Genomic DNA, 17,543 nt, shown 5'->3' on the forward strand with positions numbered 1-17,543 from the left:
CTCTCTCAGTTACTGCTCTTCTGGCTTCTGCCCCAAGGAACGTTCCCAGCTTTTCCACTTCTGTGATAGTCAGGAAACTGGAAGAAGTTGGTGCAAGTTTAAGTAAATACTGAAAAAGGTTTCTCAGCTTTAACTTGGTTGAACTGGATGGACCTCAAATTAGTAATAAAATCATATACATACTTAAGAGGTGCAATAGCAATATGGAATCTCAGAACTCACAAGCTGTAAGATCACTCACTGCCACATCTAGTAGCTGTGGATGTGTGTGTTATCTCACAAAAAGCATCACTGCTCAGCACTCTGTGCCATCTCCCACCACAGCCACCTCTGTTACTCTTATCTGTCCGTGCCAGACACTTCAGGGGTGTTTAAACACCAACTGATTAACCCGTTCTTCTTCTGCACTGAGATGGAATACGTATCCATCAATCCCACATGTTTAAAAGTACTTCCCCGCTGCCTGGGCAAATGAACACCATGTCTCACATCCTACTTATAAACAGTTATTTTTCAGTGCTCCTCACTTTATTTTTTATCCTTTCTTTTTTTTAAGGTTTGATGTTGTTTGGAAGGAGGAAACTGAGGCTACAGAGGAACCAATCGTAACTTGAGTTTTCTACCCCTCTGTAATGGTTGTGTACCATTAATTTTGCTGCTGGAGCCCAGCTTATCTCTTGGTGTTTCCTGTGGGGAATGGAGCACCGTGAAGACACCTGCACTCCACTTTACTTCCTCAGGGAGAGGCCCAGCCCTTAAAATATCAGCCTTGAGGGAAACAAACAGTAAATTGACAAACAAAGCTGGAAATGAAACAGAACTCCCCATCCCTGACAAGCCATTACATCAATCCTTGTCTGGAAGCTCTCCTCAATTTGTGACACCAGGATTTGAAACAGGGTCTTTTGTACCTTGTGGTTAGCATGATGCTTAAAAAACCCAAACTTGTCATTGGGAAGAGGTTGTAAAGACCTACTGCTGATGGAAATTTCCTTTAGAACATGCCAAAGGATCTAATACCCTCAACTCCTTCTGAGAGTAGTTTTTCTGGGACAGTCATGGATGGAGCAGACTGAGTCCAGGAAGGGTCAAAAGCCAACCCAGGGCAGGACTGGACACTAAGCAGTTAAGAAAGTTGATGGTAGAAAGGCAATTGGTACCTGTGATGGCCTTGCTTCCTGGGGATCCAGAATTTGGAGCGCGGAACATCTGGGATTGGGATGCCGGTGGGACACCGGAGGGGGTGCGGTGCAGGAGGGTAGAACATCGGTTTATTGAAGCCGGTGTTTTTTTGCTGGCTTGGCTCGCCTGTGTCTTCACTGCCACGAAGAGTGGAGATCGAGAGAACTCTGGATATGAACACTCAGAACTAGTGCCTGGACAGTCAGTCAGCTCCCAGCTCGAGGGCCTTCTGGGAGGGTTTGCTTTCTAACAGCCACGCTCACGAATCCCTCGCACCGGGACCTGCAGCGACTGTGGATCCACCGATCCCATGGAACAAAACTGTTTTTCCCCACTCACCTGAGGGGACAGAGTCTTGAAGCCTGTTAGTTCCCTTCCACACCTTTAACTGCCACCTGACCAACCCATTCCTCCTTCAGCAGCATCACCCCATCCATCCAGGAGTACTATTTGACTGTCATGGCCTGGCTGGGTGTACCTGCTCCTCTGTCCTCCATTCCAATGTATGTAGGAGTGAATTTTGAGAGCAGGTTTCTAATGTGATACCCAGAGCTCTGAGCAGGGAGAAGTTTACATCTTTGTTACCTAAGCCTTGTATAAATCCTAGAGATCTCCAGCTACATTCCTTGTCTTGTTAACCAAATACAAAGGAAAGTGGGCTGTTTATAATGGAAGGGAATCAGGAGGCACAGTTCTCATCCTGCAAGTCAAGAAAAGGCCTTTTGGCCCCCATCTCCAGACAAGTCACATGTGGAGAAATCCTGAGTAATACTGGGATATGCTCTTCAAATGCATCTACATTTTGGTATCTGCAATGCACATTGAGGATCACAAGGAATTTTCAATGCCAAAAGTCATATGAAAACCCTTCAGGAGGAAAGCCCCTTGTCTAGAACACATGGATAAAAAAAAACTATTACAAAAATGGAGAAACAACCTAACAACCCTCTTCATTCCTCAGGGGCTTCCCCCATGGAAATTTGGATATGGCTCCTGAAGCCCAAGTCCCACTCCAACCACCTGCCACAAAGAATCACTAAGAAACAAGGTCCACATAACCCCCAGCCCAAGCTTGCTACCAGTGATTTGGATAGAGTGGTATTTTAGGATTCCCGAAGTCGGATGGATAACACGAGCTCCTGTTCATCCTATACGGTGTAATTCAGAAATCCTTATCCTCACGGAGCAGCTCTCCATCCTGGACTGCCACAGCAGCACAAGAGCCTGACTCTGAAACAGGGGAGGAGGAAAGTCACCCAGGCTGGGACTGGATGCTCACTTCCAAAATCCCATGAGACACAACAGACCTCGAATGTGAACTGCTCTCACCTTCCCTGTCAGCACTGGAGACTGAGGATGGTACATCCAAAGCAGCTTGCAAACAGATACTCAATACATGTAATAGATAGATCTAAGATGAGATTTAGTGTAAATAGTGTAATTCCGCGGGAGATTCTGCACTAGATTTTCTCATAGCTTAAGTCATGACACTTCTCTGTTTGGTCTCTGGCCAGCTGACTAGGCAGGAGGCTTGCTTTTGCTCTGTACTTCCTTTCAATCTCCACAGATAGTCCTCCTCCAATTGCTGCCAAACAAAACTGTACTCAGATATCACAATTTCCTGCTTATGTGTCACCTAGTTTCTCACAAAGCCCATTCCCACCAATTGCTGCTTTATTCCCTGCCCATACCAAGAGAAGTAGTCATCAGCCAACCACCCAGTGTCAGAAACAAAGAGCATCACTGCGAGTCCTCTGCAGTCCAGATACTGCTCTCTGAGGTCCAAAGAAAAGTCTCAATGCTGTGAAGACCTCCAAAATGACTTCTTTTTCCTCCTAACTTAAACAAATAGTATGTCCTTCAATTCAGACCCCTGAGAGAAGGCTGCTCCATCTGACACAAGGAAGAGAAAGATTTTGAGCAATGCAACGACAGACAGAAGAATATTAGTTCTACCAGTCTGGAGGATGCCAATAATTCATTGAAAAAAGGTTTTAGTCTGTAGTTAATCAGATGATAAATTCCCTCTGAAGACAAAGCAACACAGGTACAGACAATCATGGAGCTCCGCTGTTCTGCTCTTGAAAAGCCATCTTCACTGTGGAACGCACTGCCTCAGGCTGATCAAATGGCCAAGTTCTAAATACTTCCAAACATGAAAATACTGAGTAGCTGAATGGTTACAAAAACTGCCTGCCCCAAAATCAGCAGCTAAACAGCAAGACCTGAGACAGGACTGTGGTCAGACAGTCCTGTAACTGCTGCTATGAAATTAACAGCATCAACCAGATTGGAAAAGACCTTTAAGATTATCAAGTCCAACCATCATCCCAGGACAAAATTCTTCAAACTTTCTCAGAAAGCATCTGAGAGATGTCCCAGTTGAAGCTGAGATATTGGGGAAGGGAGGGCATGAGAGGAGGAAAGTAGAGGGTAAGTCTCACTGAATGATCTCACATTACTTGGTAAACTGAGTGCTACAGCCACACAGGATGGCACACGGTGTGCTAAAGAACAGAGGTGACACAGGTGATACTTCAAAGATAGGGGACTCCACCTTGGCAGCAGGAAAAAGAGCTTGTTCATTGTTGTACTCGGTCATGATGACTGTAGAGGCAATGATACAGCTAAAAAGGCTGATGTACTCCTTGGGTATGGAATCAGGGCACTTTCAAAGGGGATCAGAAAGGCAGTGTTAGCTCTCAGTTCCTCCACTAGACCCAGTGCAGGTGCATGCCCTTCATGAAGGTTGTTAACTGACTTGGGAATATTCCCTTGAGAAGACAAGAGGACAACTGAAGGACAAGAGCAGCATCCCTTCCAATGAAACATCAAGTCACTCCTGTGGCTTAACTGAGAGGTTAGTGTCTATGAAGTGACTGGACAGTGGTGACACAAAGTGGTACAAAGGACAGAAATACGGTGACTTAGCCCTCCTTCACCCAACAAAGATCCAACAGGATCCAGTGTCTGAAAGCTACAAGCAGTAATTCAACAAAACAATTACCTTAAGAGGCTGCTCTATGTTCTGTCACTCGTAACAGCAAGATTAGATGTCTCCCTAAAATATGTGAGCGATTAGATCAAGGCAACCCTACATCATGTGTACTCCAGTCAGCCCAGAGACCACAGTGGTCCCTCCTGCCCTTCCTGCCTTTGGTAAGACCTTCAAGTGAGTGGCAAGCTGGGGCACTGAGCAGCGCTGGCAGACATTTCAACACATCTCCTAGAAAGATACCTAAATCCACACACACCACCATGATGCGCCACCACAACAGAACAGGTATCAGGTTAGCTCAGTAACTTTGCTTTTTCCAGGTAAAATTTCTGGCTAATAATTCGTGTATCTCATTTTTTCAGAAAGATCTTGTCAGGATGGGTGAGGAACCATTCGATGGTTCAGATGGAATTATACCATCACCTCCAGAGAAACACCTCTTTAATGAGTATGATAGAAAGTGATTCCTTAACAATGGCCTGAAATACAACATGCTGAGCAGAAACCTCTGCTACTGGAAATGCGTGTTTCCACAGGAAACCCCCCCATGCTCCAACCTATTCTTAACGTGCTCCTTTGTACATACCAACAAACGCTGCCAGGGGAGTCTGTGGCTATGGCACTGTGGGCTCAGAGAATGGGAAAAACACCTGAACTCCCACATTTCACTCACTAAGATGGAGGAAGCAAAGACACACCATCCAGCTAGAATCTGCATCTGGCTTTTTCTTGGTTAGGCAAGACCTGTATGGAAACTAGACATGCTACCCAAAAGGATCCCTTTCCCTAAAAGAAAAGGCCTTGATAGCAGCTGCCTTTAGGGAACTCTGTGTTTAAGTACCTTTAATGAACAGATTGTATCCAGAGTCCTTCATGACAAGAAAAGTAATACAGCAAAGAGGCTTGATGAACTTCCTTGCATATCTCGGGTGTCAGGGTGGACGCAGGTCTGTCTGCCCTCTATGGAGCCAAGTCCATGTCAAGGCTGGCAGAGCCTTCAACAGCTGGGGCCCATCCCATAACCCCTGGGAGGTAACCAAGGCAGGACCAGAGATGACAGCCAGGTTCAACCACGAGTTCAGATCATCAGGATCAGCTCATGGCGATGAGACAGGTCTGTAGTCAAGCTGGGAAGTCAATCCACAGGCCAATGGCAGGATCAGCCCTGGTGATCCAGACATATAGCGGCAACCCTCTGGGAGGTCCACAGTGATGAGACAGGGTTGACGTCAAGCTGGGAAGTGAGTCCACTGGTTGTTGGGGTACACACCAGTGGGATCCATGGCCAGGAATAAGCATGTCTATGACTGAGCTCAAGACCAACATCCTACAGTGTAGCTCAGGCAGGGACTGACGGTCCAGAGCTGAGCTGAAACAGCGGGTTTGAATATGGGCAGAAGCCTTGTGTGAAGCTGGTGAGGGCCACAAAGACCTATTAGTGCACTCAGGACCCAGCCACCCCTTTAGATTTTCATCCTGGAAGCAACAGACATGGATAACTGTGCAGATTTTAGAGCTCTCACCACATACTGCCATGGTCAGGGAGTCTGTTGCCCTATCTGCAGTTACCAGAAGAGGATGAGGTGAGTGCATACTCCTGAGCCTGGACTTGAACCAAGCTAAAACCTACTGCTGGTGGCTTTTCTAGCCAGTCCACACCCCAAAGACACTAGGTTTTCTCTGCACTGTTGACACTTCCTCTAAGAGCAATCACAATAGCCCAGCCACCTGCAAATGTGGTTAAATCAGTTCCATCACAGAGCAGACGGAGCCTGGAGGAGGACAGAGAGATCTCTGAACCCTTCCCCCTGTGCACCTCCATTCAGAGGCATTTCTAAAATTGGGACAATGAATGTGCCTACAACCCACTTTTTTTGGAAACAGCCTCTGACACCCTTCTTAGAAAGACTGAATAGGCTGACAGAAACAGCACAAGAATATGCATTGTTTGAGTAATAACCCAGTTCTAACCATAGGAAACCTCCTCTCTAACAAAAAGGAACTTCTGAAGGAGACATTTGGCATTAACAATTCCAGGGAACCCCACAGCAGAGCTCTTTTCCAGACAGCAGGTATCCAGCAGCACCGACCAAAACTTATCCTGCAAGGCCCTGTTGACCCTGCAGAATGTGAGTCCTTGGTTTAGCCCATTTTCAAGGAATTTTTATCCATTATCACAGAAAGACAGGCTCCGGAAGGGAAGCTTGCACTCAACTGGAGAGACCCAGAACTTTGAATTGGGAATGCTGAAATGTTTTCCAACCCATTCCCACTACAGCTAATTTTTCAGCATTTGCCTTATAACCAGTAGAACAAGACCAGGGTAAAGACACAGCCTCAGCTTTATTTCTTCTGACTACTAGGGCCAGTTGTGCTTTTCAAACCTTATGTGTTCACAGCTGCCTCACAGGACCTTGGTCTATAGGAAGAGCAGAGTCTGAGCAGTAGAAAGGTGGAAGGATGGAGTTGCCAGCCTGCCCTGGAGCTCCTCATGCCCTCTGCTCTATGCTCATCAGGGTTAGTGGGCTGTCACTGTAAATCATAAATCTTATTCGTCATGGGAACTAGGAGAGGGAAAAAAAGGGCTAAAAAAACCCCAAAAAACAAAAGGAAAAAGAAAAGTTTATGGGGAGGGGGTTAAACTTTATGAAAATACTATTATTCTCCTGATCTGAAGTGTCCTTACAGTTAAAGGTATTTGCTGGAAGGACTGGAAACCCATCTGCATATCTCAGCGACTGCTGGTCTAGTCTGCAGCAGGGACAGCTTCTTTTGCTTTCATAAAGGTTACTGCAGAAACCATGGTGCAAAATGGCTTCAACCCCAGCATTCAAAAGAATGTGACTCCTCCTCCAAAACTGGCTTCCAGGATTCAAAAAGTGAACATCAGGACCCTGTACTCTGCACAGGGAGAAGGGCAGCATCTATGTGGACCATTTGTATCTGCAGGCAGACCTGCAGGGCCCACTTCAGGTAAACACCTCCCAGAGAAGAACAGTTGTGGAGAGCCTGAACTGGAACCAGAAGCTGCAACTACTTGCTACAGATAGTTGGGAGGGTGGAGAGATATCCATAGCAATAAATCTCCTTGAAATGGGAAGCAATGGGAAGATAAGGATCTGCTACTGCTGAGGGGAGACTCAATGCACAGTCCTTACAGCAAAGAGCTCCTTAGCTAGCTGTACAGGGGTGGACTAGAGACACCACAGCCTTAGTGTCTGAGGGCCCATCTAGACTAGGAGATCTACCTACTGCTGATCACCAAACACCAACAGCTTTTCCAAGGAGCTGAAAACATTGGAATTAAGAGGTGGGGTTGGGGGTGCAGGGACATTTAGGAATAACTGTTGTGTGTGCTATCCTAAGCACTGGGTTAGCTCCTTCAGGCAGCTGGCAGACAGTAAGACTAACTTTGTGGTGATGGTGATAGAGGTATTTTATGCCCTATACCTTCTACACTGATCTTGGTCCATCTCTATGTTTCAGAGAACCTGCATGTGAGCTGTTGAGAGCCACCAAGCCTTGACCCACCTTAAAAGTGATAATCCGGTGGATATGTTCCAAATTGATTTCTATGTATGTCTAAACCCAAAGCTACCTTATTATAATAACTTAAGCACCTAACTAAAGCTGAATTCAGTGAGGGAGGAGCACATGTTCCCTCTGCTGGCTGTGGATGAGCAGCTACAGAAACCCACTAAGCTCATGAGCTCACATCATCCATTCTCAGCATCAGCCAAAGTGCTGCCAAGAGCAGCCATGCTGGCCAGTGCTGTGAAAGAAGCATGAAGTTCAGGAGTAAAGAACTTCTCTGCACACTTTCAAAGCATCCAAACCCAGCAAGGAGCAAGAATTTCAACTATTTTACTAAAATTTTGCACTGAATTGGACTTAACTAGCTCATTAAAAGCTTCCCTGTGTGTGGGGAGTGCAGACTGCAGTGTCCCTCCAGAGAGCAGGTTGCAGTGCTGTGCAGTGTGCTCAGAACTGCCTTTTGCCCAGCTCCCTGAAATACATATTTTATTGCCTGGGATAACAAGCTGTCAAGGCAATCTACATGATGCTGAAAACCAATTTTTATATCACTGCAATAATTTCTCAGCAGCTCACAGGAAAGATGCTCCTTCCCCAGCACATTCCGGGATTATTTAAGGGACTCTCAAAATGTTGTGCAGCACTCCAATTAAATAACAAACTAAAATCTCAAACCCCCAAAGAACATGTGCAAAATTGCATAGACTTAGGTAAAATTCAGTGATGTTACACACCTAAGAGTAACAGCATCCCTCCGAGAGGAGATTCCAGCTCGGCTTCCCAGTGCCCTTGGTCAGCACATGCTCTACGTCCTACCAGCTGCAACCCCACAGCTCCAGTGGAAGGACCCACAGGACTGACACTACTCTCTCCTGTAATCCTGGTGTTCACCACCAACCCCTGTAAATCACAGGCTGTCATGAATAGATTTCCAGCAGGATACTCACTAATAGGTGCATGCAGCGCCACGTGCTCTTGGTAGGGAGTGTAGTATTTGTACTGCTTGCCACAGAATTCACAGGTGTAATTGCCAGTTTCTGTGAAGATGAAACAAAGATCAGAAAGGAGTGCAGCACCCTCTCACACAACCGCTGCCTGGCTTATCACATAGAAACTGGCCAGGTGATAAAAACTGGAGCATATTCCTCATGCACTTAGAGCTTATCTGCCCTGTAATTCACACATCCTTTTCCCAAGCAAAGGAAGTGTCCAGAGTGATGGACCATGCCCAAAGGTCCAGTACAACTGAACAAGCTACAGGAGATTATCACAGAATCCCAGACTGGAAGGGACCTTAAAGCTCCTCCAGTTCCAACCCCCTGCCATGGGCAGGGACACCTACTAGAGCAGGCTGCTCCAAGCCTCATCCAACCTGTCCGTGAACACTGCCAGGGATGGCGCAGCCACAGCTTCTCTGTCAAGCTGTGTTTCATAGGGCCAAGGCTGTTGGTGTTTGGGATTCATTTGGCCCTACACAAGCCTTAACCCCTGCTAAAGCAGCACCTCTGAGGTGCCACCACCTCTGTAAATGCAGTGCTGTCTGGTTTTCCTAGAGGTTCTCCAGCTAATGCCTAATTTGAAACACTTGCACTTTCTCTTTCACATTTGAAGCTGTAGGATAACTCATACTTGGACCAATCTTCTGGAACGGTTCCGGCTCCTCCTCCTTCACTTCATCTGCTGCTATGACAGCCTGGTCATAGGGGTCTGCAAGAGAACAGAACCAGCAAGAGAGCTGACAACACCCTCAGGTTTTCCTTCTACAGCTGCATGGGCACTGAATGCTCCTGAATCTGTAATGACATTTCCATCTGTAACAAGAGTTCAGGACAGAAATTATAAACCAAATGCCTCCTTTCACTGACTTGTCCCTCCTCACGTGCCCCAGGATTACCCTGCTCCCAGCCCAGTAATATGGCTTGTACATATATAATGTTTAATACAGAGGAAGACTGAACAAACACATCGCAAAGCCTGATCCATACTTTCTGACCTTCTTCCAGTGCATCTCTTATCTAATGATGTTATACTGTCTGAAGTGGTAATGCAGTCTGCAAGCAAGTCAGCTAACAAATACCAGCCAATGACTTCCTACCATCTTGCACAGCAAGCAACAAATCAGAACCCATCCCATTTTATCAAATAATTTCATTTATGCCTTGAACAATTCACTAAATCACCAAAGACATAAACCACCTTTTTCTTTGGATTTTAGAAGCCTGATCAATTGTACATACAACAAAAGCCTGGTATCTACCAGGGCTGGGCAGCAATCTACTGGCTGTACACTGGGGGAGGGAGAGAGGATGCTCCCTCTCGTGCTGCAAGCAGTGACACAACTCCCTTGACTCTTACAAGTGTAGAAATGGACCTGCTGTGCCTGAACTACTGAATGCTTGGAAAGATTTGTGAAATAAAGCACATGAAGGAGCTCCGCTTACCTGCCCGGTTTTCTGGGGCCCCTTCCACACTAAAAACTAACACAGAATAGAAGAAGGAGGGGAAGAAACAAAACAGAAATTAAATCCTCTGAAATGGCCTTGTTTTCTTCCTGCATTTCACGCACCACTTCAGCATGTTTCAGCCCTATCAGAATAAACCAGGCTTTGTGTCCCAGTCCCTCCTCTTCCCAGCAGCATCCACACAGGAACTATTTGAGCATGCCCAGCCCTAATATACAGAGATGCGCAAGGCCTTTGTTCTTACACTGACAGGGCCCCATGTGAAGTTCAGATGCACAGCTGCCTCCCACTTGTGTTTGCTACAACAGCCCCTTGAGGAACTGAGACTAAGTGTCCTTGCAGGACACAAGTGAAGCTCTTCAAAGCCCTCCTGTAACCCTAAGCAGAGCTCCCTGAACCATAGCTATGAAGACACGCTTCTGACAGAAGCAGACACATCTCACAGTGACTTGCAGGGCCAGCATCTGAATTTTGGCTCCCCATGGGAGGACGGGAAATGCAGTGGCGCACTGCAAGAGAACACTGGCTGTTCTTACAGTACATTCAGATGGCCACACGTTCCAGTTAAACCCAGCCATTTTTCTGGACACCATGTACTGTGCAAAGCCACTTGCTTGTCTGAGATATCCAGCAATCCAAAACCTCCTGCTTTCCAGGCAGCCTCTCTCTGTAACTCTGCCAGCCACCTCCTTTAGCCAAGTGAGAAGCACAACAGGCATGCAGCATACACAGTGAGAGCCTGGAGTGGAGTATCTGTAGGTTCTCAGTCAAGGAGCTTTAGATGCCCATGAAGCAGAGGGCAGGCCAAAGTATGTTGTTGCTTCTATTTTCCCCAAAGAAACACTGCTTCTGGAGGAGGGTGTCTGCTTCTGTCTGAGTGTCACCAGCCCTTAGCCACATCTACATTCACGGAGGTAAAACTGGCCTGTGAGGTCCGCTGCCAACTGCATCAGTTCACTACCACAGTGATTAACAGGAACGAAACATTTCTCAACTCTGGAATGTGGTTTTCTCACAGGGGAGGATGTTGAGAACAATCCTGTGGAAACCAAAAGGCGACGAACTCTTGCCCAATGAGTAGCCAGACTGACAATTTACCTTGATGTACTCGGTCCCAGCACAGCCATCCTAACCATGAACCTCCACACAAACTGCAAGGACCACAGGTCCCAGCAGAGGGTGTTATTTTGATGCACACAAACTGAATCAAGCCCAGCAAAGTCCTCCTGCAGTGCCTGTGAACTGTGCCTCCGCAGACCAAGGCAGGACCCATGCAGTGCAATGTCCTGCACATCACAGGCCACACAGTCCTGCAGAACCATCTTTTGCTTCCCCACTGACTTCTCCTTCTAGTTTGGGTGTCAAAACAGTACTCACCATCCACAGCGTGCAGGTCTCTGTGCTCTTGGAAGCAGCTATAATATTTATATTTTTTCCCACAAATGTCACACGTGTACCTAAAATTGTCTGTAGGAAGAAGAAAACAGTGACTTTAGAAACTGAGGTGAAAGGCAGCACTCCAGACAATGCTGCTCAGACAGACACCGCCGTGCACTTCCCCACATGCTTCTGTCAAATCCCTAAGGTACAGAGACCACCGCTGTTTCAGAACGTCCCCTGCGTGTCCCACATTCTATGGCCCAGGGCATGGTCTGATTTGTTATGTCCTACTGAGGCAGCTCTGCTCTCCAGTGCAGCTTCCAGAAGACCTCACAGCAGTGAAGGCACAGAGCAACAGACCCTGCTGAAACCTCCTTTGGAAGTTCCAAGGCTACAGTTTGCAAGTGCTCGTCAGGATGGGGACAAACTGACAGAACTAAAGACAGAGTCAAGATACAAGCTGTTAGAAGTCAGTCTTAATATGCCAACTACAGCATGGACTGGATGTGCCCACAAGCTCAACTCCATACTTGGTTCTCATTGCTGCTGCTTACTGGTTACTAACTGCATGCAAGATCCTGTATGGACACATAACAAACTAAAACCAGAGAACAAACCAGCAATCCAAACCACACAAGACGGGTAAGGTGCTCAGTGAACAGGGCTGGCAGAGACTGGTTTCATCTATGTTTGTGATCTATACCCCTTCCCTTCACCACAGCTGGGAGAGAAAGACAAAGATGCAGAAAAGCTCAAGATGCTCATGAGTTCTGGGGTCAGTGAATGTCTTTGGCTGAGCTACTGGATCAGTGTAAGAGGAAAGTTTCACTTCTCAGCGCCGTGGGGTTTCTCCATCTTCTGATGTCTGACACACGTCGGGCTACAACCTGGCAGCCCTAAGCAGTCACCCCACCACAACCTGCAGCACTGTCTTGTCAGCCAGCTGCAGTAGCTGATGGGTTGTGTGTTACCAGCCCATTGCAATCCAAGTGAAACACATCAGCTTGTGTAGCCACAAAGAATCTGGAAATTAATGTGTTTTCCTTCTCCACAGAAGCAGGCTAGCAGGTACCCAGCAGCTGAGCTGGGTGCCACTGAACTCCCTGCAGTAGCTCAGCTGTTTGTATTCATGTCTTAATGCCATTAGCAAAGTTAAAGCCTTGTTTCTACCTCCTCCATACCGCATTCAAACACACCAGAGTATGCACATTTAGCTTTCATTTTACTTCTTAATCTTTTTAGTTTTAACAGAAATAACTCTTTTAAGCTGCTATGCCTTGTACAGTTTGATCCCTCACTTGGGCTCACACTGCAGTCCCTCAGCACACGGGGTTTCAACACTAAATCAGAGATCACCTCCTGCCCTTTATTCTGCTGGGCAGAAGGAAAGTAGAAGCTATAGTGATCTAGAAGAGAAAAATGCCAATCATTAAATAGCTGGGCACTGGAACTTTACCCCTGCTACCAGAAACTATTTGTATCTTAATCAGAGCACAGCAGTGCTGAGCTAAACCTACGGGAGTTTTAAAAGCCTAGGCCGAACAAGCAAGAGAGAGCTCAGGCATGTATATGGAGATGAAAAGGCACTGCTGCTTCAGCCACTGCTTAAGGAAGAGGAGAAGCAGCAAAACATGACTGTGAGAACATTCAAGTGATGAATTCACTGGTGGGACACACTTAACTGTGTTTCATTATATTATCTTATGCAGTCTCCTTCTGTGGTCATACAACAGCGCTGAGGTTCTCAATCTGCCCTGGACCCTTTCTAACAACAAAGAGCCTGTAATGATCATGAGTGAAGAGTTGTGTATCTGTTGCAAAAAAACCCCAATTATTAGCAGAAAAAATTCTTATCATGTCATCAGTAATCAGCCCCACATCACTGGGCATCCTCAAGACACAAGCCAGCCTCCTGTTTGAAGTGTAATGAGCCATGCAGTAGATGAACTGGAGGAAGAAAACTATTATGGCCTTAATTTGGAGCAAAAGTGCTCCATAAATAAGGAGATTTGTTAGAACAGAAGAAAACTGAATGCTAGAGGCACATCACAAACAGGCACGGCTGGGTGTAGTGTCTGTAACCCAGGAATGATTGTGGGAATCTCACTATCAGGAGCAGAGACTCCACATGCTGGGTATGATCACATCCCTCCCTGGGCAGCGTGGGGAAATGAAAACATGACAAGTGCAACAGCGTACCCCAAGAGAATAAGGCTTTGCTTGGTTTCTTAGGGAAGTGTTTTCCCAGAGGAAGAATGACCTCCAGAGGTTCTAGTGAAACAAGTCCTTAGCAGAAGTAAGAACTTGTTCCAGCCAGTACTGGCACTAATCTCTTCCTCAGCTCTGTCAAGGAGATAAACCTCAGCAAAAGCTGCCAAGTCTCAGATTTACAGAGAATTCAGAAAGTCCCAGGGGACTGCCCATGTGCAGCTTCACCCTCTCTGAACACCAGCTTCTTCCAGGGCTGGAGCCCAGTGCCAGACTTCTTACCCAATAAAGCTGTCTTTGCTGACAGCATCCAACGCTTCCAGTGCTGTTCTTAGCCAGAAACTCACTGAGCAGCATTAGCCTGTGCACTATTGCTTCTCCTGCTCGGGTTGTAACTACCAAGGTAGACTCCAGCTGGGACACCATCCCCAGCATATGTAACAACAGAGCTGTCAATGGGAAGAGCTACAAGGGACACCAAGCAGTCAGGGGTGCCTGCAAGCCCATTGCAAACTCCCCATCCCTGAACCTCTGAAGAGATGGCACCAGACAGAGCCAAACTAATGCTGCTTAAGCAGATCTACTCAGAATCAAGCTCTCCTATCACCAGGTAGACATTAACACCGTGCAGCTCCACCAAAACAGGAAGATACCAACAGGTAATACTAGGATTTCAGGAAAAGTATAGGGAAAGCTACAACTGAGCCCACTAGCACAGCGGTTTAGTGCTGTCCTTTACTCGTATTCAGGCTGTTGCCTGTAGAACATTCTGTTGTCCTGCAGAACACATTCCTGCTGCAAGCTGAGCAACCATTGGATTATCCTGCTGCAAACCCAGAGTTTCAAAATCACAGAATCCCAGACTGGTTTGGGTTGGAGGGACCTAAAAGCTCCTCCAGCTCCAACCCCTGCCACGGGCAGGGACACCTTCCACTAGAGCAGCTTGCTCCAAGCCCCTGTGTCCAACCTGGCCTTGAACACTGCCAGGGATGGGGCAGCCACAGCTTCTCTGGGCACCCTGGGCCAGCGCCTCAGCACCCTCACAGGGAAGAATTCTTCCTGATATGCTTGAAAGATATTTAGTTAAAAGCCAACCTCCCGGAAATATCATTCCTCCTTCATGCTCATGAATCCATCCAGGGCGGGCAATGACTCCAGGAGAGGTCTAAGGAGTAATGTCATTATATATATAGTCAGGCCACATTTAATCTTGTGAAACCCATGCACCAAAATACAGCATCATCTCTTACTAGGAAGAAAGGCCACCAGCAGCCTTGTTACAATGCAATTCCTCAGATATAAAGGACTGACATGCTGAGATGAGGCAGGTTTTTCAAGTACCCCAAGAAATACCTCCCTGGGACCTGAATGCATTTCTAACCACTCTGCTCGCAGTGCACCTCCAGGGAAAGATAGGAAACGTGCTGCTCTCTTCTGCCCGTCTCCAGAGGCTCTGTCGTGCCTCCCGTCTCCAGCAATGACTGGCAGCTGCTGAAGCACCCTGCATGCTCTTCAGTTTGGGAGGAAAGAAGGCAGAGAACACATGCCCAACAGCTGCAGGCAGAAAAGGCTTCTTTCCTTAGGGCATCTGGCCCAGGGCCTCAGTGGATTTTGCTCTGGAAGTCCAGGAAGGCAATGCCAGCAATCAGAAATCTAATGAAAGGTTGGGACTTCTGTATCAAAGCTAAAAATACGGGTCCCTGAACCCACCCTCACAAGTGTAGACAAAACCTGTGTACAAACCAGTTTCCACTGGGCTCCAAGAGCTCTGCCCAGCATCCCAGAAACCCATAGTGGAAACAGTTACGTACATCATCCAGATGATCTCCCTGCAATGATGGCAGCACATCCTGTTCAGGGTCCAGAGTGATGGGGTCTCCACACAGCAGGATGTGGGAGCTCCTTCTGGAATTCTCCAAGGTGAAGAACAATATTCACCTCATCCAGAATTCATACTGACCTTCCAAAGGGAAGAAGTCACAAAAGCTACCTGACAGAGGAGCTCTCACGGCAGCTAGGCACTTTGCAGATACTCCTGAATCCTGAGTGATCTGACTCTCACAGAGCACTGCAGAAATAGCTGTCTGGTAGGGACAGCCTCCAGATGTGGGAGGGCGAAGCTGCTGTATGCAAACAGATTGCAAAATGCTGAATTATTCTTAAAATCCAGCAGTGCTCCAGGTCCCAGGCAAGGAAAAAGCAGCAAAATTAAAAAGAGAGGGCAGCCCGAACAGCGCTGCTGGTCCTGCTCCATGGTCCTGGTGGCACCTTATATAAGAGGAAGTAACAAACTTTAGGAATTCCACATTCCTGGCTCACCTTGGGAAACAAGGTTTCCCAAACAGTTCATAAAGTCCAGCAGCATCTCTGAAAGGGGAGGGGGTGGATGTTTTACAGTTAAGCCCACTGCAATACATTTATCTGTCATCATTCTGGATGAGGTTGTGATGTTTCTCCCCCCAAACAGGCTTTCTGAGTAAGGCTTATGTGACCAAGAAGTATCAGCATCATCCCTCCAGCTATGGCCAGTGGGTCACAGGACAGTCCATGAGATGCTCTGATGCTCAATTTCACATTCCTTCACTGATTCCTGAAAACCTGCTGGAGTGCTGCTGGTGATAAACCCAGAGGGCTGGAGCTGGTCAGTAGCAGAGCATGAAAAAAGCATCATCTTTCCCCCGATGTCTCACTGGAAGGAACCAGGAGCAGCTCCTGCACTCTTCAGTAGGAGCCAAAGCCACCACAACTAAAGGAACAGGAGAGGCAGGCACGTCCTGAGAGATGTGCTGCACACTTGCCATGGGGAAACACCTTTGGGAGCTGTGTCCCAAGCACAGCCTACCTGAGCAGTGCCCCCAAAGACCCAGAGTGCAGGCACTGCTTCCTTACAACACAGCAGGGAGAAAAGAACATCTGGGACCCTCACTTGTTTCTGTGGATTCCACCCAGGGCAGCACAAAGACAGCTCTGGAGAGACGCTTCTTCTCCCTTTCCGCAGCCAGAGGGGCACCTAGATGGAAAGGAACACATTTATGGCTTCCTAAGCTAGCAGGATATTCCCCGCGCAGGTTCATGGACAATTCCCTTGACCCAAGCTTTTGGCATCTTTAGGGGCTTCCTTTTAAATACCAGGCTGGCAGTTGGGGAGAGGTAGAATGCAAGTTTGCAGACAGAGAACTTGCTGCCTGCAGACCTCCATCTACTCCTCATTCAAACTGTTCTTGCACAGAAGTTACAACTGCATTTACAGCCAAGGAGAGAGCTGCCAGTAAAATCAGCTGCAACCGACGTCAGAGCTCAACTTAAAGGTGTCTAATGGCCAAATTCTTTGAAAAGGGAGCAGGACTGAGCCCAAAGTCAGCAGCAAGCCTGTAAGAGGATTAAATTCTCTTGAGTTACATTAGTAAGGATCAAATAATAATAAAATCCAGAAACCTGGAAAGGACAGAAACCCTCACACACAAAGGCACAAGCCAGCTCCTAAGCGGGGGTTAGAAAAAACCTTCCCTGTGGGCAAACCATTCCACGATCACTCATTTCATGATCATTTACTTCCTTCCCACAAACACTTGGCATTTTTCAGGAACACAGGAGACATCTAGGAACACACTGGCTTAACCCTTAACCTAGCATGGTGCTTCCCAGGCTTCACAAAGGAGGTTCCTCGGGCTGCAAACTACCAAACCAAGAACAATGTCACTAACTTGTTGATGCTGGAAGACATATCTTTTATACCAATCAGGATGCTGAATCTCAGTCTTCAGTGAAAGGCTCAGTTG

At 47.1% G+C, this 17,543-nt stretch overlaps 1 protein-coding gene across 1 annotated transcript in view; it reads right to left on the reverse strand.

Annotated features, from left to right (window-relative positions):
• Positions 1–17,543, reverse strand: part of ZNF618 (zinc finger protein 618) — a gene marked incomplete at its 3' end in the record, with an annotated part of 149,450 nt that overhangs the window by 24,686 nt on the left and 107,221 nt on the right. Inside the window, exons 7-12 of the mRNA XM_080630988.1 lie at positions 16,691–16,774; positions 11,554–11,643; positions 10,156–10,191; positions 9,344–9,421; positions 8,662–8,751; positions 1,161–1,349 (exon numbers count right to left, since the gene is read on the reverse strand). Coding sequence (XP_080487114.1) covers positions 1,161–1,349; positions 8,662–8,751; positions 9,344–9,421; positions 10,156–10,191; positions 11,554–11,643; positions 16,691–16,774 — 567 coding nt within the window. The remainder of the gene's footprint in view (positions 1–1,160; positions 1,350–8,661; positions 8,752–9,343; positions 9,422–10,155; positions 10,192–11,553; positions 11,644–16,690; positions 16,775–17,543) is intronic.

The sequence above is a fragment of the Psittacula echo genome, assembly GCF_963264785.1.
Source record: "Psittacula echo genome assembly, chromosome: 16".
Classification (NCBI taxonomy): domain Eukaryota; kingdom Metazoa; phylum Chordata; class Aves; order Psittaciformes; family Psittacidae; genus Psittacula; species Psittacula echo.